General features: G+C 45.3%; 1 protein-coding gene across 1 annotated transcript in view; it reads left to right on the forward strand.

Moving 5' to 3' along the window:
• Positions 1–21418, forward strand: part of LOC306962078 (mothers against decapentaplegic homolog 3) — a 45324-nt gene extending 23906 nt beyond the window's left edge. The window contains exons 2-8 of the mRNA XM_079555122.1: positions 10966–11159; positions 11243–11377; positions 15239–15364; positions 17727–17939; positions 18863–19000; positions 19895–20039; positions 20978–21418. Of these exons, the coding sequence (XP_079411248.1) occupies positions 10966–11159; positions 11243–11377; positions 15239–15364; positions 17727–17939; positions 18863–19000; positions 19895–20039; positions 20978–21101 (1075 nt within the window). The 3' untranslated portion in view covers positions 21102–21418. The remainder of the gene's footprint in view (positions 1–10965; positions 11160–11242; positions 11378–15238; positions 15365–17726; positions 17940–18862; positions 19001–19894; positions 20040–20977) is intronic.
• Positions 21419–23217: the final 1799 nt, after the last annotated feature.

A 23217-nucleotide genomic window follows, 5' to 3' on the forward strand; every position in this document is an offset into this window, starting at 1 on the left:
CCTCCTCCAGTTCCTCCGAGGAGCTTCAGGCTCCAGGACGTTCTCCTGTAGACCATTCTGACTCCACATCTCTGGACGTCGGCCGCAGTTGTCGTTGAATCCAAACGGGCGCGTTCTTTGGCGGGAGATTCTGAACGTAGGAGTCGTTTCATGTTCACAGAAAATCAGGGTCTCCAACTCTGTCACCTGGTGAGACACTTTTGTGGAACGAAAACATCTGGGAGCTCCTCTGTGAGTCACTCTGGCTCTGAGGAGGAGGTCACAGTAAGAACCAAGAGGATGAAGGAAACTTCTCTTTACAGTCACAAACTCTCTCTTTATGAAGTTTATTCTCTGAGATTTATCCTGAAGTGACTCCAACGTGTTCCTGGTCTTTCCCACGCTGATTCATTCACAAATACTGACATGTTTGGTATCTATGTGTAGCACGAAAGACGCTGTAATCCAAATATGGTCGTTTCCTTTGTGGGAGACAGCAGACATGTGCAGACAAAGGGACTAAACTTTAACAAAACCTGCACGTTAGTCGCTCCATAAGACACTTTACAGACTCTCCTCAAACACACGTGGAAGGATTTTACTGATCTGATTCTGACGGATTTATCGAGCTTTGAGGAGGATTTTTAAGGCGAGACACTGCAGGTGAATAGGGGAAAAAATGTATATTTACAGATATCAATTTGAAACTGTTGCTGTCGATCACTGGCATAAATGTGAGAAAAAAATACATTGCAAGTTTTCTGTCATTTTATCTTTTCATATAAGAACAAGGTGTTTTATGCCTAAAAATGCCCCAAATTTCCCATCTTTTCAGCGACGAAATCTGAATAATGGATAGAGCTACATTCACATGTATGGTTTCATTTTATTGATAAATGAGTTACCAAGACTTTTTCAGAGGGGATTCAGGATTTCTTGTTTAGTTTTAAAATAAGCGTTTTTTTAGTGGAAAAATTTGTAAAAATAAAATTTTCGCCTTATTTTTTGACATTCAAAACTCAATAAATGGGGCTTAAGGGATTAAATAATAAAAAATCCCTCTGAAAAAATCTTCCAAATATTGTTCAGTCCGAGGCTGGAAAATGTGAAGTCTTTAGGTCCGACTGACGTGGACATAGTGTCGCCACAATGACAGAAACATGTGTTTTGAGAAAAAGGCCTTTGAAATTGCATTGTCCCATATAAGTCTATGGGGGAACATTGAATCAGCGCAACATTTAAACATGTTATTGTGAAGATTAGGCATATTTTCTGTTTCCGGGTGAAAGCTTATATGTTCAGAGACCAATTTGGGCCAAAACCTGAAAACTGAAAAAAATGTGTTTTGCCTGTAGTGTCTCCCCTTAACTAGTTTATTCCCTCTGGAGAAAAAACAACATTGTCACAAAAAATAAAGCCACACATTTAAAGCTGGGACCGTCATTTATTCAGATTTTGTTGGAAATATGGCCATTTGTTTATGCATAAAACGTCCTCTTTTCATGTGATCAGTGGCTTTGATATCCACATAAACATATCAGTTTCCATCACAACAGGTGTCTTCTCCTCTGTCTGAGCCTGTGGTCGTGATTGTGTGTGTGTGTGTGTGTGTGCGTGTGTCTGTGTGCGTGTGTGTGTGTGTGTGTGTGTGTGTGTGTGTGTGTGTGTGTGTGTGTGTGCATGTGTGGGGGCGGGGTCAGACAGACGGCGGTCGCTCTGAGGTCACGTTCAGCCTCTCCGGGGTCACAGAACACAATCAGGTCAACACAGATCCCCCCAGGGCTCACGATCCAGCGCAGTCTGGTCCTTTCATTCCCGGACATCCATCTCCCCCGCCCCCCCCCGCCCCCCCCCCCCCGTCCTCCGGCTGCAGACGGAGCGGAGGGCCGGGTCACAACACCTGATTAAACTCATGTAAATCACGCTAAGTGCCGTCTGGCAGAGGCTGCTTCCTCCAGTGCAGGATCCGAGGACCTGCGAGTTTCCAAAGCATCTGTTTATTCATCAGTGACGTAAAGACCAGAGGACGTGTGGGTCATGAAGAACGAGCCTCTTTGAAGGAGCAGCTGAGGACACTTGAGGACCAGGCGGGGATTGTTTCTTACACTCAGTTGTTTTTGATTCAGAAACTTTCTTCTCGTTTCTTCTTAAAGACGTGATGAATCCAATGAAACCAGGTCAGACTGGAGCTCTTTACTGCTGAAATGTGTGAAGCTCAGACACGTGAAGAGCTTTGAGGTTCTTACACTGGTGTGGAATCAGAACTGAGACAGTTCATTAATACATTATTTTATACAAACTCCTCTTCCTCCTCCTCTGGGCCGTGTGCTAGAGAAAGACCTCCCTCTCCACTCTCTCCTCCTCCTCCTCCTCCTCCTCCTCCTCCTCCTCCTCCTCCTCCTCCTCCGGGCCGTGTGCTGGAGAAAGACCTCCCTCTCCACTCTCTCCTCCTCCAGCTGTTGAGGGCGGACCCCGAGAGAGACATGTCCTCCCAAAGGGGCTTGTCCTGAACACGTCCCGAGGGACACCAGGAGGCTCTGGGACAGATGCTCCAGCCTGAGCTGCTGTGACTTAAACACCCGTGAGTTTAGCAGATCATCAAGATCATCAAGATCATCAAGATCATCAAGATCATCAAGATCATCAAGATCATCAGGCTGAAGGCGACAGAACTGAAGATCTAACCCCCGCCTGAACCGAGCAGTTTGGCTGAACCCAAATCCAAAAGCTTCTTGGTGACGAGAAAGTGACGAGGAAAAAGCTCAGTTTAGATGAATTCTGAAGATCTTTCAAATGAGGCGTTACACTGGCTTGTAGATTTGGGTAAAGCTAAACTGGAGAAAAAAGGTTAAACTGAGCTCTGGAATATGCACAAGAGCAGAGCAGGATACGGTCTTTTTGTATCATCATATTTTCATATATATCATTTACATTGTGACCTGTTGATTATTATATTTATTTATATGTATTTATTGGCCTTTCTACGAGTGCGTTTACAAACACTTAACATTCCAGGTTATCAGTAATATTCTGGTTATGGCAGTTTTTGGGGATGTGGTGTTTATGACGCTGAGAAATGGAGAAGCTCAAATCCCTCGTTTACGTGATCAAATAAACAAACCTGGGTTTTCGTATTTATGCTCCGTCCGTGCAGACGTGCAGACAATACGGTGAAAATATTAACCCCTTAACTCCCACCTGAACCGAGCACATTTTCTCCAGTTTGGCTTTACCCCAGTCCAAAAACTCCTGGAACAAAGCTGTGAAAATAGCAACAAAACTGAGACGAAAACAATGATGGAAATGTGACAAAAAGTGGGAAAACATTGACAAAATAGTGATGAAAAATTGATGAAAAAGTGGCAAAAATGTCACAAGAAATTTATAAAAAAATGACGAAAAAATGACAAAAATGTGACAAAAAAATGATGGAAAAAAATGTGATGACGTGAGGAAAAAGATCCTCTGGGTTCAGGCGGGAGTTAAGAGGTTAAAGCATAAATGTGTGGCTTATTGCGGGGCTTGTTCTTCTTTCTCGTGGTCGACTCCTCTGTGTCCGGAGGAAAACCAGCCTTTATAATGTCACAGTTTCACATAAATCCACATTATGATGCTTGATTCCATCTTAAATATTCACTTCTTTTAGCTGCTTGTTGTACATGGGAGACCTCGTTTTTATTCTATTTTACTGGTTGCACATTTTCCTGTCTGTTTATGCACAACACTGAGTGATCTTCTTGAACGCCGATTGTAACAAGTGAATTTCTCCATTGTGAGATCAATAAAGTATTATCTTATCTTATCTCTTAGTTCTTTCATGGTTAAAATATAAAACTCCGTCTCCTCTTCTCTCCAGAAACGGGAGCTCTTCAGACGCCGCCGCCATGTTTGTTTACTGTGAACGGCGCGAGGAATGAGAGGTTTCTTAAAACCGTAAAATAGTGTAAACATGAAGTTTTATCCCGGTCACTGACGGAAAATCACAGCCAGAAAACCCGGGAAACTGCTATTGTCGGGTTTTTATAATCGACAGTTTATATGATCAAAGACAAACCGGGATATGAAAAACTCCGGATAATACCCAGGAGCCCTTGTAAACACACTCTATGAACATGCAGAGGTTTTGGATTTAGAGCAGATCTTACAGTTTCAGCTCCGTCTGCTTCTAAAGGACCTTCAGGTTTATTGTTATGTAAAGACGTAAACACGAGGAGCACATGGGTCATTCTTCTACAGAAAGTCCTCAGTAAAGCTAAATAACAGGTCCTCAGTGAGTGTTAGCGTGTTAGCAGCAGGTTAGCGATCGTAGCTTCGTTAGCTTAGCGATAGCACAGAGCCCAGGCTGTGGTTCAGTCAGAGGAGCTGATGTGCAGGGATTAACCCTCTGAGGTCACCGCATCCAGACACTGGATAATCACCTCCAGGACATGGTGTCGCGGTGCAGAGAACAGGAAACAGAGCTTTTTAGTCTCTAGTTTAACTCCTCTTACACTTCCCTTTGTAACTACGGGAGCCTGGAAGGACACAGACTGTCATGGTTTTACAGTAAAACGTGGTGGACTCTTGTTGCAGGGAAAATGTACCTGGGCAGAAACAAAGGAAAATGCTTTGACGCTGGAAAAGAATCTTCTCACTTCGCCCAGTGAGACCACAGTCTGAACTCTTGAACTCTCACTCAGGAACTGACTGATTTACAAACCATTCAAAGCTGTAGTACATTGGATAAACATAAACGGCTGAACTGGTAAAACGTTGTGATATTTCGGGACGATGATCTGGTTTTCTGGACACTTTCCGCTCTGTGAGGCTTGTGTCAGAACCATGGGTGTGTTTTATATCCTCCATTCTGTGTGTGATTGTCCCTGGTCTTGATGACGCTCTGTGTTACCATGAGTTATGGATGAGATCTTGTTGATGTAGGGCTGTGCAATTAATCGAAATTCGATTACGATTTCGATTACAACAGTAAACGATCACAAAATTAGCATAATCGCAAAAAATCTATTACATTTTTTTTTTCAATTATTATTATTATTATTTTTTTTTATTATTATTATTATTATTATTATTATTATTTTTTTCTAATTTTGAATTAATTTTTTTCAAAAAACAAAAAATTCAATTTTTTTTTTTTTTTTGCAAAGCAGACTTTTCCCTTCGCTTTTCCCGTGCCACGGCTCATGCTTTTGTCTGACATAAAAACAAACGGCGCTGTGTGATGATATCAGGCCGCGCTGCTCAGTTTGCTTGCACAGGTGTGAGGGCCGGCCAGCAGGGGGCAGGTGTGAAACAGGGACCTCTCCTTAATCAAGGCGTACTTTGTCATTTTTTGGCTGGATTTTTGTCACTTTTTTGATGGATTTTTGTCTTTTTTCTGCTGGATTTTTGTCATTTTTTGGCTGGATTTTTGTCATTTTTTTGATGGATTTTTGTCATTTTTTTGATGGATTTTTGTCTTTTTTTCTGCTGGATTTTTGTAATTTTTTGATGGATTTTTGTCTTTTTTCTGATGGATTTCTGTCTTTTTTTTGATGGATTTTTGTCATTTTTTGGCTGGATTTTTGTCTTTTTTTCTGCTGGATTTTTGTCATTTTTTGGCTGGATTTTTGTCATTTTTTTGATGGATTTTTGTCATTTTTTTGATGGATTTTTGTCTTTTTTTCTGCTGGATTTTTTGTAATTTTTTGATGGATTTTTGTCTTTTTTCTGATGGATTTTTGTCTTTTTTTTGATGGATTTTTGTCTTTTTTTGGCTGGATTTTTGTCTTTTTTTCTGCTGGATTTTTGTCATTTTTTGGCTGGATTTTTGTCATTTTTTTGATGGATTTTTGTCATTTTTTTGATGGATTTTTGTCTTTTTTCTGATGGATTTTTGTCTTTTTTTTGATGGATTTTTTTAAAGGCAACAAATAATCGTTTTAATAATCGTGATTTCAATTATGACAAAAATAATCGTGATTATTATTTTTTCAATAATCGAGCAGCCCTATGTTGATGAAAGGTTTTACTATTGTTGGTCGGCTTCAGTTTATATCTCGCCCAGGAACGTTGATCAATGTGCAGATAAACTCTAATCAGACGTGACCTCCTCCAGTCTCTGCAGCCGTGCGGGAGGGCAGAGCTTCAGCCTCAGCGCTGGGCTTTGGGCAGAGTTTACCTCGGTCTCCTCTGAAGCTCCTCAGTCTCCGCTCTCCGTTCTCCTCGGTCTCCTCTGGTAAACCTGCTCGGTGAAAAGCCGTGTCCCCCTGAGGCTGCGCAGACGCCTGAGCTGCGCAGACGGCTGAGCTGCTGGTTTTTAGGTCACTCTTTCCACTGCATTGATTCCTCAGTGTTTCTGGGCTAAAGTTCAGCCCTGTTACATAACCCGAGTGTTTACAGATCCGCCTCTGCTGCTGCTGGAGGAGGGAGGACTCTGGAGATGTTTGTGGAGCTCCAGCCGCTGTCTCTGTGAAGCTCCAAGAGGAAACTGAAGCTTTATGTCATGTTTATGAAGCTTTAAAAGACTGTGAGACGTCTGGAGGAGGATCAGACATGTTTCTGCTTTAGCTGCTGTTAGCCACACACGGCTACATCAGAGTGAGCCTCATGTGGACCTCAGGCTGGACCGGGTTCAGTCCCAGCTCAGTCCCTGGTTCAGTCCCAGGTCAGTCCCTGGTTCAGTCCCAGGTCAGTCCCTGGTTCAGTCCCGGCTCAGTCCCTGGTCAGTCCCAGGCTTTCTTTCTTTAGTCTCAGTTTTCTTTCTTTCCAGTTTAAAGTTAGCGTTGGAGCTTCTGCATCTTTCCTCTGACCCGGGACAGTCCCAGGTCAGTCCCGGCTCAGTCCCGGCTCAGTCCCGGCTCAGTCCCGGGTCAGTCCCTGGTCAGTCCCTGGTCAGTCCCTGGTCAGTCCCTGGTCAGTCCCTGGTCAGTCCCGGCTCAGTCCCGGCTCAGTCCCTGGTCAGTCCCGGGGGTGAGGGCAGGTCCTGCTGACGTGACTCATGGTTTACAGTAACTCCAGCCCTGACGGGACAGAGCGGACACAGAGCGGTCGTTGGGACTGGGTCTGAGGCCCACGCGTCTCACGGGCCGGGGACACACATGGTCCAGGACGAGCTCCTCAGACCGACCTTTCTTTGGTCAAATATTACGCTGATAAATCAACATTTCAGTCGCTTTAAGAGCTTTTAGTTGAGCTGATTATTCGTCTTTACCGAACGAAACAACAGCACGGTCTGTGGTTTCCTTCCTGCTGCAGTAAAACGCTCCTCTTCATGTCAGTCTCACCGTATTTAACCACGAGGGGGGGGGGGGGGGGGGGGGTGCACGTGTGTCAGTGACAGGTTATTTTATGCCCGTTGAATGCGTTTACGAACAGCTGATCGTTGTTACGTGGTTGATGGTGCCGTGGAAATGGCTTCAGTGATCAGACGTTTCCACGGTTACAAGGCAACAATGAGTTCACTTTGTTCTTGCAGCTCTCGGTGCAAGAACAAAGGTCTTGCGTCTTATGACTGAGGCTTTAGGGTCAGGTCAGGGTGAACTGGGATCAGTTTGTGTTGTTTTGTTGACATCATGGATGCAGCTCCACTGATCATTGGACTGGCCTTGGTCACGGGGTCACGGGGTCGCGTGTAGGCTCCGTCTGATCAACCACTTTCTCACATGTTCATCTCGTCATGTTTTAGTCCAAGAGCGTCAACAATATTGTTATCGCCACTAAAATAAAATAGTGGCGATAAATAAAATAGTGGCGACCAGAGGGACAGGGTTCCTGTCCCTCTGGTCCGGTGGTTCAGGTTCCTGTCCCTCTGGTCCGTTGGTTTGGGTTCCTGTCGGTCCGTTGGTTCCTGTCCCTCTGCTCCGGGGGTTCGGGTTCCGGGTTCCTGTCCCTCTGGTCCGTTGGTTCGGGTTCCTGTCCCTCTGGTCCGGTGGTCCGTTGGTTCGGGTTCCTGTCCCTCTGGTCCGTTAGTTCCTGTCCCTCTGGTCCGTTGGTTCGGGTTCCTGTCCCTCTGGTCCGGTGGTCCGTTGGTTCGGGTTCCTGTTGGTCCGTTGGTTCCTGTCCCTCTGGTCCGTTGGTCCCTGTCCCTCTGGTCCGGTGGTTCCTGTCCCTCTGCTCCGGGGGTTCCTGTTGGTCCGGGGGTTCCTGTCCCTCTGGTCCGGTGATCCGTTGGTTCGGGTTCCTGTTGGTCCGTTGGTTCTTGTCCCTCTGGTCCGTTGGTTCCTGTCCCTCTGGTCCGTTGGTTCGGGTTCCTGTTGGTCCGGGGGTTCCTGTCCCTCTGGTGGTTCTCCGCGTTCCTCCAGATGGTGTTCTCTGTCGTCACTGGTCATGCTTCGCCTCCGCGGTGACTCAGTTCCTGCACAGATCGGTTTCCTTCTGCCGCTGAGCTCCAAAGCTGCACAAACAAAGCTTCAGAAACATGAAAGCTGTAAACACAGGAAGCGTTAGTGAAGAGGAACCGTGAGTCAAAGCGCCGACACGCCCAGCGCCATGTGCCGACCGGAGTGAGTCACGCCAACAACACGTGACTCTGTTTACACGGACACGCTTCAACACAGAGACTTTTCATCTCCTCAAGCTGTGGATTCAAGCGGACATCTACACAACAGGAGTTTGGAAACACTTTTATGTCTCATCTCCTAACCCTCACCTTAACCGAGCACAGTTTCTTCAGTTTTACCCAAATCTAAAAGCTTCTGGACTGGAGTTTACAGCCTGCAGACCAGAGTAAACCCCCATGTGGAAACTCATCGAAGTCTCTTCCTTGGTTTGGCATTTTAGTCACGTTTTTGGTCGCGTTTCGTTTCTGAATAAATGTTTTTATTTGATCAGCATAAATGCTCATCTCCTGCCGCAGTAACCGGAGAATAATAACAGAATCATGTTTTACACGGACACTGAGGGCCCCCTGTGTGTCACACGCAGATGATAGCGTAACATTTTGCCTCAGTCGGAGCCACTTTGTGATCTTGCCGCTCCAGACATGGCACTTTATCCTCTATCCCGATCGACTCGGCAGGAGAGGGGCGGTGGGGGAGTGTGGGGTGAACATGTGCTTTTGTTTTGTTTCGTGTTTCAGGACGATCCTCGCCACAGCGGACTCTGTAGCTCTTTCTCTCTCGAGACTTGAACATTATTCTGCTCACGATGGAGTAAATAAAGTTTTTAGAACACAAGGCAGCGCAATGTAAACCAGGAAATGAATGTCAGTGATGTTCCTTCAGAGCAGTCACCTCCTCTTGTGACGCCCCCTCACAGGTGGCGGAGGCACAAAGCACAAGGATCAACAAATTATGATGTGTCGATCAAATTCATTGGAAAAATTAAATAATGTTGCAATTTTGGTCCCCAATCGAACTGAGTCCCAGGTAGGGCTGTGCAATTAATCGAAATTCGATTACGATTTCGATTACAACAGTAAACAATTACAAAATTAGCATAATCGCAAAAAATCGATTATAATTTTCTTTTTCACATTTTTTTTTTCTAATTTTTAATTTTTGGATTTTTGTCACTTTTTGCTGGATTTTTGTCTTTTTTTTTGATGGATTTTTGTCTTTTTTTTATGGATTTTTGTCACTATTTTTGCTGGATTTTTGTCTTTTTTCTGCTGGATTTTTGTCCTTTTTTTGATGGATTTTTGTCACTTTTTTGCTGGATTTTTGTCACTTTTTTGCTGGATTTTTGTCATTTTTTTTGATAGATTTTTGTCATTTTTTTGCTGGATCTTTGTCACTTTTTTGATGGATTTTTTTAAAGGCAAAAAAATAATCGTTTGAATAATCGTGATTTCAATTATGACAAAAATAATCGTGATAATAATATCACGATTATTAATAATAATCGAGCAGCCCTAGTCCCAGGTGTGAATGTGACCTGATGTATGGAAGGATGAGCAGGTTTATCCAAATAAAGGTGCTTTACCGTGCGGTTCATGGATTTACTGTCCCATGTTCCCAGTGTCTCATGATGGTGTCTCCTGATGGTGTCTCCTGACCGTGTCCCTCTCGTTGCTTTAGTTCATATATCTGCTGCTCCATGTTCCTGTGTAGCTCCAGTGTCTCCTGACCGTGTCCCTCTCGTTGCTTTAGTTCATATATTTGCTGCTCCATGTTCCTGTGTAGCTCCAGTGTCTCATGAGCGTGTCCCTCTCGTTGCTTTAGTTCATATATCTGCTGCTCCATGTTCCTGTGTAGCTCCAGTGTCTCCTGACCGTGTCCCTCTCGTTGCTTTAGTTCATATATCTGCTGTTCCATGTTCCTGTGTAGCTCCAGTGTCTCATGAGCGTGTCCCTCTTGTTGCTTTAGTTCATATATCTGCTGTTCCATGTTCCTGTGTAGCTCCAGTGTCTCATGAGCGTGTCCCTCTTGTTGCTTTAGTTCATATATCTGCTGTTCCATGTTCCTGTGTAGCTCCAGTGTCTCCTGACGGTGTCTCCTGATGGTGTCTCCTGACGGTGTCTCCTGATGGTGTCTCCTGATGGTGTCTCATGAGCGTGTCCCTCTCGTTGCTTTAGTTCATATATCTGCTGCTCCATGTTCCTGTGTAGCTCCAGTGTCTCATGAGCGTGTCCCTCTCGTTGCTTTAGTTCATGTATTAGCTGCTCCATGTTCCTGTGTAGCTCCAGTGTCTCCTGACGGTGTCTCCTGATGGTGTCTCCTGACGGTGTCTCCTGATGGTGTCTCCTGATGGTGTCTCATGACCGTGTCCCTCTCGTTGCTTTAGTTCAATTATTTGCTGCTCCATGTTCCTGTGTAGCTCCAGTGTCTCATGAGCGTGTCCCTCTCGTTGCTTTAGTTCATATATTTGCTGCTCCATGTTCCTGTGTAGCTCCAGTGTCTCCTGACCGTGTCCCTCTCGTTGCTTTAGTTCATATATCTGCTGCTCCATGTTCCTGTGTAGCTCCAGTGTCTCATGAGCGTGTCCCTCTCGTTGCTTTAGTTCATATATCTGCTGCTCCATGTTCCTGTGTAGCTCCAGTGTCTCATGAGCGTGTCCCTCTCGTCACAGGTCTCTGGACGGCCGCCTGCAGGTGTCCCACAGGAAAGGTCTTCCTCACGTCATCTACTGTCGACTGTGGCGCTGGCCCGACCTGCAGTCCCACCATGAGCTGCGCGCCGTGGAGCTCTGCGAGTTCGCCTTCCACACCAAGAAGGATGAGGTGTGCGTCAACCCCTACCACTACCAGCGCGTGGAGACGCCAGGTACCTTCTTCATGCAGAGCTCACGGGGGCCTGGACCTCCTCTCAGAGTGACAAGTTCTCATGTTCTGGTGTTCCCTCTGCAGTCCTGCCTCCGGTGCTGGTTCCCCGACACACAGAGATCCCCAGTGAGTTCCCTCCTCTGGACGACTACAGCCACTCCATCCCCGAGAACACCAACTTCCCCGCCGGCATCGAGCCCCACAGCAACTACATCCCAGGTGAGAACGCTTTAGCTAACACCTACATCAGGAAAGAACACTTTAGCTAACACCTACTACATCCCAGGTAAGAACACTTTAGCTAACACCTACATCAGGAAAGAACGCTTTAGCTAACACCTACATCAGGTAAGAACACTTTAGCTAACACCTACATCATGTAAGAACGCTTTAGCTAACACCTACATCAGGAAAGAACGCTTTAGCTAACACCTACATCAGGTAAGAACACTTTAGCTAACACCTACATCAGGTAAGAACACTTTAGCTAACACCTACATCAGGTAAGAACACTTTAGCTAACACCTACATCAGGAAAGAACACTTTAGCTAACACCTACACCCAGGTAAGAACACTTTAGCTAACACCTACATCAGGTAAGAACACTTTAGCTAACACCTACACCCAGGTAAGAACACTTTAGCTAACACCTACATCAGGTAAGAACACTTTAGCTAACACCTACATCAGGAAAGAACGCTTTAGCTAACACCTACATCAGGTAAAAACACTTTAGCTAACACCTACACCCAGGTAATAACGCTTTAGCTAAAACCTACATCAGGAAAGAACGCTTTAGCTAACACCTACATCATGAAAGAACACTTTAGCTAACACCTACATCAGGTAAACGAGTAAAGAAACCAGTAAAGCAGATAAACAAACCTTCTGTCTTATGAAAAGAACAAACAGTAATAGTTTAATCTAAGTATGAAGTAACAAAGGTTCAACCCAGAGAAAAAACACATCCAGGTGAACTGAGGTCCAGCATGTTCACAGAGTCGAAGTCGTTAAAAAGCATTAAAGGAATAGGCCACCGTTTTTCCACACTGAGATATGTTCTTACCTTTGCTTTGACGAGTTCTTTAGGACCTGTCTGATCTTCCCCCGTGCCTTCAGTCACGTAAACACGTAGCATTTAGCCTCTCCCTCTCTCCTCTATAGCTCCAAAACAGGTCAAGATAGAAGCTACCAAGCTCTTCCACGTTTTTCCTATTTAAATAGGATAAAAGGGGGAACTATATTGTAAGGCGTAATAATACCAGGAGTAGTTTGGCATCCGCACAGTAAAGTGAAGATTACTGCGTGGATTTCAAATTACTCCTGGTATTATTACGCCTTACAATATAGTCCCCCCTTTTATCCGCTTAGAAAATCCACATTGTTTAATTTTGTGTAATTATACTTTGTAGTGGAACACTTCACGTAACCATATTTAAATAGGGAAAACGTGGAAGAGCTTGGTAGCTTCTATCTTGACCTGTTTTGGAGCTATAGTGGAGAGAGGGAGAGGCTAAATGCTAACGCCGTCTGCGCTGTGTTTACGTGACGGAAGATCAGACAGGTCCTAAAGAACTCGTCACAGCTCAGGTAAGAACATATCTCAGTATGGAAAAACGGTGGCCTGTTCCTTTAAATTGGATTCAAACTGACATTAAATCTGTATATCTTAGAAAATGCAGTATATAGAAAAACCCACAACAATGACGTCGCTAAATGTCTAAAACTAAATCAGCTGCAGCTCTGATCGAAACTTTACACAATCTCAAAAGTTTCCCGTTGTGTCCGTTTACTTTTGATCAGTTTGATCGAATGAATAAACCGAGATTTTGTGGCTTTAAAGATATAGATTCTACATATTATAAACAACACTTGACTTGCTGCCACCTGTAGTGACATGACTACATCCTGGGTACGCAGTTAACGTTACTACACAATGTAGAGCAGGGGTTCTCAACCAGGACACCGCGACCCCCAGGGGTGAAAATGTATGACTGTGTGATAAATGTAAACAAGGTTAAATGGTCAAATATCACAATGTTTAATTGTTGGAATTGATCAGTAAGACACTGAGAAATACATTCAAAGATTCATTTTTTAATAAAGCGTTTAGTCCGAGGGGGGCGTGGCTTTAAATCAGCTGTGGAGTCGAGTTTGGCCCCTGGACGACTGAGAAACGTCCTGTTAAAGTCTGAGCTGAAGATGTTTTATTTATGTTGGCAGGAGATATTTGTACTAATCCAAGTTAAAACGGTGTCATTCAGGTCATTTGTAGATTTCCTCACCGGCCTAGAATAAGGAGCTAAAAAGAATCTGGCTTTTGACAAGAATTAAGCTTTACTTTTTTTTTATGTAATTGTCAAATCAACATCAAATCAATGTCCCTGAAATAAACCAGCTGAGACACATTATCCCCCCCAGAATCCTCAGGTTTAGAGTTCCCCGTGGCCCGTGTAATATGAATATGAAGGTTAATCCTCTTCCTGCCCGTGTGAGTCAGATCCTGATCCGAGAAACTCAGAGCTTCATTATGACGCCTCCACAGCGTCCGAGTGTTACGTAGCGGTCAGAGCTGTTTATGTTTCCTTTAAAGACCGGGTCGAGTGAAAGAGGAGAGACGTGTGGCAAAGGGTCCGAGCAGAGACTGGAATAAATGATCCTGTAAACTGTTTTTATTCATTAGTCCCTTAATCCTCACATTAAAGGGATGCTTCAGGATGTTTGACATAGGGCCTCATTTCCTCGTTATCCAGAGTGTTGCTGATTTATGGAGATATTTATTTTTGTAATTCATGCAGTTCTTATATTTGAAGAGTTTCGTGGCGCTAGGCTAATGCTAGGCTAGTGCTAGGCTAGTGCATGTCTATGGTATCAGCTAGTCTGCATTAAAAACAGTGTGACCCACTCCACAGAGCACCTGAGGCAAATCACTGATAACACCGGACTAACCATATAAATGTCTGTGTGCATTATTGCATTTTGAGGGACTATTTTCTCTCAGATCACTCCGCCGCTGCGTAGCTTATACAACCACGAAGCTGATGCTGCTCAAATATAAGTTCTTTTAAATGATTCTGCCACCACGAAACTCTTCAAATAAACTGCAAAAAGGAAGGATAAAAACAAAACAAAACAGTGACAGGAAAGCAACAAAAACATCATAAAAATATGATAAAAAAGCAACGGAAAAAGCTTCAAATATACGCAGAAAAAGTGACGACAAGATGACAGATTTGGGTAAAGCTGAACTGAAAAAAGCGCTTGGTTAAGGGGGGTGGGTTAGAGCTTTAACACCTTAACTCCCACCTGAACCGAGCACATTTTCCCCGGTTTGGCTTTACCCCAATCCAAAAGCTTCTGGAAAAAAGGTGAGAAAATAGCAACAAAACTGAGACGAAAACAATGATGGAAATGTGACAAAAAAGTGAGAAAACATTGACAAAAAAGTGACGAAAAATTGATGAAAAAGTGGCAGAAATGTCACAAGAAATTGACCAAAAATGACCAAAAATGTGACAAAATGTGACAAAAAAATTACAAAAATGTGATAAAAATTTGACAAAAAACTGACCAAAATGTAACAAAAAATGACAAAAATGTGACAAAAAATTACATAAAAATTTAAAAAAAATGTGACAAAAATTTTATAAAAAAATTGATGAAAAAAATGACAAAAATGTGACAAAAAATGACCAAAAATGACAAAAAAGTTACAAAAATGAGTTATACCCAACAAAAAAATGATGGAAAAAAATCTGATGACGTGAAGAAAAAGGCGGGAGTTGAGAGGTTAAGGCAGTGGTTCTAAAGAGGGATGCACCGATCCGCTTTTTTGAGCTCCCGATCCATTATTTTGACATTTCACCTGGCCGATACCGATCCGATACAGTCTTTTTATATAATTATATTTATATAATTATATTTTTTATATAGTATCATTATGTATCATAGCCTATGGATATTGCAGTCGTTTTTTATAAACATCAGAGAGGTTTTGGCTTTAGCTTTGAATTTGAAATGAGAGAGTTTTTCAGTTTTTGACATCCTCACAGAAAACTAAATCTCTGTGTGTGTTTCAGAAACGCCGCCGCCCGGGTACCTGAGCGAGGATGGAGAGACCAGTGACCACCAGATGACCCACAGCATGGACACCAGCTCCCCCAACCTGTCGCCCAACCCAGTGTCGCCGAGCCACAGCAACCTCGGTCTGACTCCTCCCCCTTCCACCTGTGTGTCTTTATAAGGGCGGTCCTGACCCCCGCCCCGAGCGCAGAACAGACTCAGAGCCGGGTTTAGCCTCTAGCTTCAAGACAAACTCACTGATCCCTATAAACATAAACGTCTCCTCTATGGAAATATTTACACTGTACAGCAACTCTTTAACCTGCAGGAAGTGATCGTCTACCAGGAACTCACTGTCCACCACAGAATCTGTAGGAAATACAATGATTCGAACGGGGCTAAGCTAATCTTAATGGAAATGAATACGAACAGGAAGTACTAGCGCCCACAACTTCAGCTCAGAGGAACTAGCGCAGCCACATTGTGCAACAAGCCCATTAACCGCCACATTCGCCACAACATCGAGCGTCACGTCCGATATAGATTTATATGTAATATCTTTGTCTGTAGAAAACCAAGTCCGTATGAAACCTCCCAGCGCCCTTAGATCGGCCTCTCCCAAAGTCCGGGACATCACGGCCCCGTATCGGTCCGGGATCGGTTCTTACTTTACAGCTAAAGTTACATTAAAAGCAACCTCTGACTGTCGGCCAGACACTGGAGTAAAGTAGTATATACAAAAGTAGTTATATTTTAGAAGTCAGTTTTTTTCAATGTACTTGTTTTGTAGAGAAGCTGTAGGGCCTGTAGTTCCTCTGAGGGGGCCCAGGGGGGAGTTTAGGCCCCGCTTTAGGCTGGCTCAGTCTGAAGGACCTGGTGACTCCAGTGAGACCTGCATGTACGTGGGAGATGAAACAGGACGAGGACTATTCCCAGATATCCTGTGTTTACTGTGACCCGGCGGGAAACTGCAGGGGACCAGGTCTCAGAGCGGGACAGTGTTCAGGGGGGGGCAGCAGGTCTGGGGTTTAGTGACGTCACTTTGGCCTCTTTTCTCTGGAACGGCTTCACTTCCCACATTTGTTTTTCATTCTGTTTATTCACCGGGATAAAGGACAGAAGTTTAGTGTTTTGGACAAAGGAGAAACAACCAGAGCTCTAGGACCCGGGGCACTTTAGACCATTTTATCTCCTTTAAAGAGTGATTTTTATATTTCACAGACCGGTCTTTGTCGTGCAGTTGGTGAATTAAGTATTTCGTTCAGTCGTTCTGATCAGAAACATATCGGGTCGATATTTGGGGATTTTACAATATCGGCTATCGGCTGATAAAAGCCGATATCTCCGACAGCGAAAGTGGTAGAGACTTTCTGCTTCTGCTTTGGAAAGAGTGAAGTCACTAAACCTCAGTCACTGTGGACCTGCTGCTTAAAGCACGAGGAGAAAACAACCACTGAGCTGGTTTGAACTTCTGCAGCTGTGTTTTTGTTGCATTTACTGCATTTATTTGTTCATTTGAGCAGTTAAAATTCTGCTCAAAAGGAGTGGGCTGAAGCAAAAGCTTATAAACGCCCACCCCGAAATCATTACAATAAAAGTGTATATCACAACAATAGTACAAAAGAACATATTACAAAGTACGAGAGCCTTGGAACACAGCATGCGCACACGTGAACACAACGTACCCGTTATGTTCACTGCATAACGGCAGCATGCTAATGCTAATGCTAACGGCAGAAAGCTGGGACAGAAACTATGACTGAATCTCCTAAAGTAATTAAATACAGTCGGCCACAGCTGGAGCGGCCGAGTGTTTATGTTTTTACAGGATTATCGACATTTGGAAAAATCTGGCAAAAATATCGCTAAAAAATATCGGCCAAAGTAGATACTTTTATTGCAGAATTTTCTATTATACTTTTCCTCAAGTCAATTCTTTGCTCCTGTATCTGTACTTTTACTCAAGTACTTTTGGTAACGCTTTATATTAAGGTGTGCTCGTTAAGTATTAATAAGGTATTAATAAGCTTTCATAATAAGCCTCCCTCAACCCCTAACCCCTAACCCCTAACCCCAAACCTAACCCTAACCTTAACCCTTCATGGCTCGTTTCCACCAGCCCTGCCCAGCTCTGCTTGGCCTGGTTGTGTTTCCATTATTATTCTGTAGAATCTGATGCTGTATCCATGGTTACCAGAGAATATCCATGGACACAGTACCAGGACCAAGCAGGTACTAAAACAGTCCCAGTTAACTGTAAAGTGGTGGAAACGTTATATTCCTAATGCTCATGAATACTTAATGAGCTCCTTAAAGCCAGACGGTACTTTCTCCACCAGAGGAATGAACTCTTCTGACTGGTCGATTGACACAGGATCCATCAAGAAAATTAGTTTTGTTTCTCCAGTTCTTATATTGAGTGTCAGAACTGTCAAATGTTGTATGTATTTGACCTGTATCCTGCAGCTGAGCCGGTGGGTGACCTCCCTCTCCATGTGTCCCCAGACCTCCAGCCCGTGACGTACTGCGAGCCGGCCTTCTGGTGCTCCATCTCGTACTATGAGCTGAACCAGCGCGTGGGCGAGACCTTCCACGCCTCGCAGCCGTCCCTGACTGTGGACGGCTTCACCGACCCCTCCAACTCCGAGCGCTTCTGCCTGGGGCTGCTGTCCAACGTCAACCGCAACGCCGCCGTGGAGCTCACGCGCCGACACATCGGTGCGAACACGCTTTATCCTCGGAGATTCATCCAGGAAGTCACTCCAACATCCCACGCTTACTCACTCACTAAGACTGTTCGGTGTCCACGTGTAGCAAGAAAGGCCGAGATGATCCAAATATGGGCATTTCCTTTGTGGGAGTTTTTCAAATGTTGGTAGTTTTACTCCATCATGGCGGCGCAACCTTTCAGTATTTACTAGTTTATTTAAAAACTAAGCCAGATCCAAAACCCCCCAAATGACAAAAAACTGCAATACCTTTTCTTCTCATAGTTATGTCAGTGATGTTCAGTGGGGATGAGCCGAAAAAGAAAAAATGCCACTGTATTTAGTTCGTTTTTTTGTGTAAAAATCCTTTCCAATATCCAAAATAAACAGTCAACATACTTATTAATCTGTTTTTTCTGCCCTGAAGTAGCAAAACAGGCAATAACTTTATGCAATGGGGTCCCCAGTCGTTTACTTGTCTATTTTTGGGGTCCCAGTCAAAAAGGTTTGGGAACCCCTGCGATACAAGACGGCTGTGAATCTGCAGTCCTGGATCTACAGCGGCAGATGTCGCCATGATGCTGCCATGCTATCGCTAAGCTAGGCTACTGTCGCTAACCTGCCGCTAACACCTGCTTCTGAAAAACGTTATAATTTAAAATTCAAAGCTAAAGCCAAAACCTTTTGCATGTTTCTAAATAACCAACTGGTGAAACTACTGTAATATCCATAGGCTATAATAAAACTATAATAATACAAAAAGACTGTATCGGATCGGTATCGGCCAGTATGAAGGGTCAAAATATCGTATCGGCACATCCCTATTGTTCAGCAGACGTTTCAAACTCTCTATATCTACATGTGTTCCTTTATTCACCTGCAGCGTCTGAAAGGAGCGACACCTGACTTTGTTTTCGTTTGGTTTCCCTGCAGGTCGGGGGGTCAGGCTTTACTACATCGGGGGGGAAGTGTTCGCCGAGTGTCTGAGCGACAGCGCCATCTTTGTCCAGAGCCCGAACTGCAACCAGCGCTACGGGTGGCACCCGGCCACGGTCTGCAAGATCCCCCCAGGTCAGTCCCTGTTCGTCAGCGATATCGTTATGTTGACGACGAGACGTTTGAGAGTTTTCTTTGACGAGACGAAAACAGGAGAAAGTCGTTCGTCAGACGTTCATAACCGGGGCTTGAGTTTGCAGAAAGTCTGTCGATGAACGAATGTGTTAACAAACAACCCCTTTTGTGGAAAGTCCTGCTCACGATGAGGAATCTGTCAAAGCTTAGAACGACCTTCAACCTTCATCCACATTTACAAAACCTATTTTAGGCCATACCAGGTCCCAGAGGAAAGATCTGAAAACGCCGTTTACGTGGCTCCAAACGATGACCTCACAGCTCCAGAGTCTGTGATCCATAATGACCTGACACTGAGTTTCCCTCATGGATCTGTGAGGGTTTGACTCCGCCCCTCTTTGCTCCACAAGCCACAGGTGACACGTCTGTGTGACAGAAGAATAAACTCTCCTCCTCGTCTCTTCTGTAGATCCCAAATCCTTCACTTTCATTTTCTCTGTTTACATTCTGCACATGCGCCTCTACATCTGGTTTTATTCTCTGTGTCAGCGTCACAGCGCCTCCCACAGGCCTGGAGGATGAACCACAGACCTGTGTGGACAAACACGTTTACTGAGCTGCTTCAGGCTCACAGAGGAAGTGTCTGAAAACATAAGCGTTTTGTCTCCGTGTGGATATGGCCTAAGGTAGAGGTTCCAGTCTGCTGGTCTGTCTTTGGACATCAGAAAATGGACACTGACAGAGCTTTGAATTCAGATATATTTAGATCCAGATACATTCTAACCATCTGGGACTGAGCTGTGGACACTTCACAGATCTGCAGGTTGTCTCTTGTGTATCTGCAGGTTGATTGTCTCTTGTGTATTTGGTCTCACTCGTGTGTTCCTCCTCCAGGCTGTAACCTGAAGATCTTCAATAACCAGGAGTTCGCGGCTCTTCTCGCTCAGTCGGTGAACCAGGGCTTCGAGGCCGTGTACCAGCTCACCAGGATGTGCACCATCCGCATGAGCTTCGTCAAAGGCTGGGGGGCGGAGTACAGGTGAGAACTTACCGGGTCAGTCAGAGCTCACGTCTGGGCTCCTCCCATCACGTCCTGACTGAGGAAGCCTCTGGAGAACCTTTAAAGGAACAGGTTTCATTTAGCCTCTTTGGCCTGGCGTGTGTGCGGTGTTCAAGCCGGCAGCTGGAAGAGTTTTTACTGCTGTGCTTTTGTTTTGAAACTACTTAAAACCCACAAGCCACGACCGCAGAGGCTGGAAACTCCGCAATCGAAGCATTTCTTACGGTTTGAGAAGGTCATGAACACCTTCAGTAAGAATATCCAATGGAAAGAGTCTTGAAACAAACTGTACATGAGCCTGTATGATCAGTTCTGTATCTGCACTTTCTGACTCCGCCTCCTCTGACTCCGCCTCTTCTGCCCGGGTCCACTTTCTCTGGGACTCTCTGACAGTAAAGAGGAGGAGGCAGACATGGCACATGTGTGTTACCGCGGCGACCAAACCCACATGTGGAAACGGTTAGGGCGAGGGAGGAGGCTCAGGTTTCTCACTCTCACTTTCTCTGCTCCTGCCGTCGAGGAAAGAGGGAAAACAGACGGGCCGGTCCCGGGTCTGGGAAAGATCTGGGTTTGACATCAGGCCGAGAGGAGCGGGAATAGACCAGCCTGGGTTATTCACGTCATGTGTCTCATGTGACAAACAAACACGCTTAAATATAGACTCGGACAGGCTGGTCTTTAGGAGTGAGGATCAGAACCTAAGAGTCAAATACAAACATGTTTAAAATGCACTGGCAACAAAACTCCTGCTGCAGGTTTGACCTTCATCACCCTGAGCTCTGAGGTCTGAGCTCTGAGGTCTGAGCTCATGTGTGTCCTCATGTGTGTCCTCATGTGTGTCCTCATGTGTGTCCTCATGTGTGTCCTCATGTGTGTCCTCATGTGTGTCCTCACGAGTGTCTCTGTCTCGTCCACAGGCGGCAGACGGTGACCAGCACCCCCTGCTGGATCGAGCTGCACCTGAACGGTCCTCTGCAGTGGCTGGACAAAGTGCTCACTCAGATGGGCTCTCCCAGTATCCGCTGCTCCAGCGTGTCCTAGGGAGCCCGCGGTCCCTCCGTCTGCACCAGCAAAGACATGTCCTCTCTGAAACACCAGCAGGAGACATGTCCTCTGTCCACCAGCAGGAGACATGTCCTCTGTCCACCAGCAGGAGACATGTCCTCTGTCCACCAGCAGGAGACATGTCCTCTGTCCACCAGCAGGAGACATGTCCTCTCTGTCACCAACAGGAGACATGTCCTCTCTGAAACACCAGCAGGAGACATGTCCTCTCTGAAACACCAGCAGGAGACATGTCCTCTGTCCACCAGCAGGAGACATGTCCTCTGTCCACCAGCAGGAGACATGTCCTCTCTGTCACCAACAGGAGACATGTCCTCTCTGTCACCAGCAGGAGACATGTCCTCTGTCACCAGCAGGAGACATGTCCTCTGTCACCAGCAGGAGACATGTCCTCTGTCACCAGCAGGAGACATGTCCTCTCTGCAGGAGACATGTCCTCTCTGTCACCAGCAGGAGACATGTCCTCTCTGCAGGAGACATGTCCTCTCTGTCACCAACAGGAGACATGTCCTCTCTGCAGGAGACATGTCCTCTCTGTCACCAGCAGGAGACATGTCCTCTCTGCAGGAGACATGTCCTCTCTGTCACCAACAGGAGACATGTCCTCTCTGTCACCAGCAGGAGACATGTCCTCTCTGAAACACCAGCAGGAGACATGTCCTCTCTGAAACACCAGCAGGAGACATGTCCTCTGTCCACCAGCAGGAGACATGTCCTCTCTGTCCACCAGCAGGAGACATGTCCTCTCTGTCCACCAGCAGGAGACTCTTTTGGACAGTTGTCTCCAAACCATCAGCTTAACAAACATCAGATCAAATGGACTTTCTTTCTGTGGAGTTGCTTTGCAGAGCAGATGTTGCACATGTGGAATAACGAAATGAAAAACAAAGGCCTGTAATGGCCCGCGGGCCAGTTTGGAGCGTTTCTGTCAGTGTTGGAGCCTGGAGTACAGGCTGATCTGAAACACCAGGAGCTGATTCTGACGTCTGTGGAGTTCAAACTGTTCAACCAATTTAATGAATGTCTCAGTTTGAAGTTTAGCAAAATGTAAAAGTGTTGTTGATGCAGAATTGAATCTGAGAAGTTTAAATATTTGATCACTAATTCAGCTCAGTGGTGTTTCAGCTGCAGTTTCTATTCCTGATGGCCCAGATTTCCCCCAGACTTGAGGAGCCCCACCAAACATCTGAAGGAACCAAAGCACCAGCCGTGTCCCTGATGCAGGTCCTCCTCAGATCAATGCTGGGCACCAGGCGGCACAAAAAACGCGACACTATCTTTCAAATGTGGCGTCACTCTGTAAACTCCAGTCGAGAAGCTTTTAGATTTGGGTAAAGCCGAGCAGGAGAAAATGCGCTGGGTTAAGAGGTTCATGTGATAATGCTGACTCATCGTCGTCGTGTAAACCCAGCGTTTCTCCTGAGGATCTTTGTTCCTCTGGTTTGTTTCCTCCATGTTTGTTCCTCTGGTTTGTTTCCTCCATGTTTGCTCCTCTGGTTTGTTTCCTCTGGTTTGGTTCCTCCATGTTTGTTCCTCCATGTTTGCTCCTCTGGTTTTGGCTCCTCTGGTTTGGTTCCTCCATGTTTGCTCCTCCATGTTTGCTCCTCTGCTTTGGTTCCTCCATGTTCCTCTGGTTTGGTTCCTCCATGTTTGCTCCTCTGGTTTGGTTCCTCTGGTTTGGTTCCTCCATGTTCCTCTGGTTTGGCTCCTCTGGTTTGGTTCCTCCATGTTTGGCTCCTCTGGTTTGGTTCCTCCTCTGCAGAGAAGACGAGGTCCCCGTGTTCACTGGAACGTCTCAGGATCAGAGCGCCTCAGGCCCCGGCTCTGACTCACTTTTTACTTGGTATCGTCCGTGACTGAAGCTCCTCCCTGGTATTTTTGTACGAGCCCGACCAGAACAACGTTTCTACAAAGGGAATTGTGACGTTTTTATCGTAGCCGATGTAAATACCCGCTCGTGTATATAGAACTTTGATCATGTGACTCTGTAATAGTCGGCAGAAGACACTGTGCGTTTTCTGCTGAACTCTCTCCTTCCTGTCCCTCAAAGCAACATGAGCAGGGAGGTTTACTCGAGTACCTTTCAGAGAGA

This window comes from Gobius niger, assembly GCF_951799975.1.
Source record: "Gobius niger genome assembly, chromosome: 4".
Lineage (NCBI taxonomy): Eukaryota > Metazoa > Chordata > Actinopteri > Gobiiformes > Gobiidae > Gobius > Gobius niger.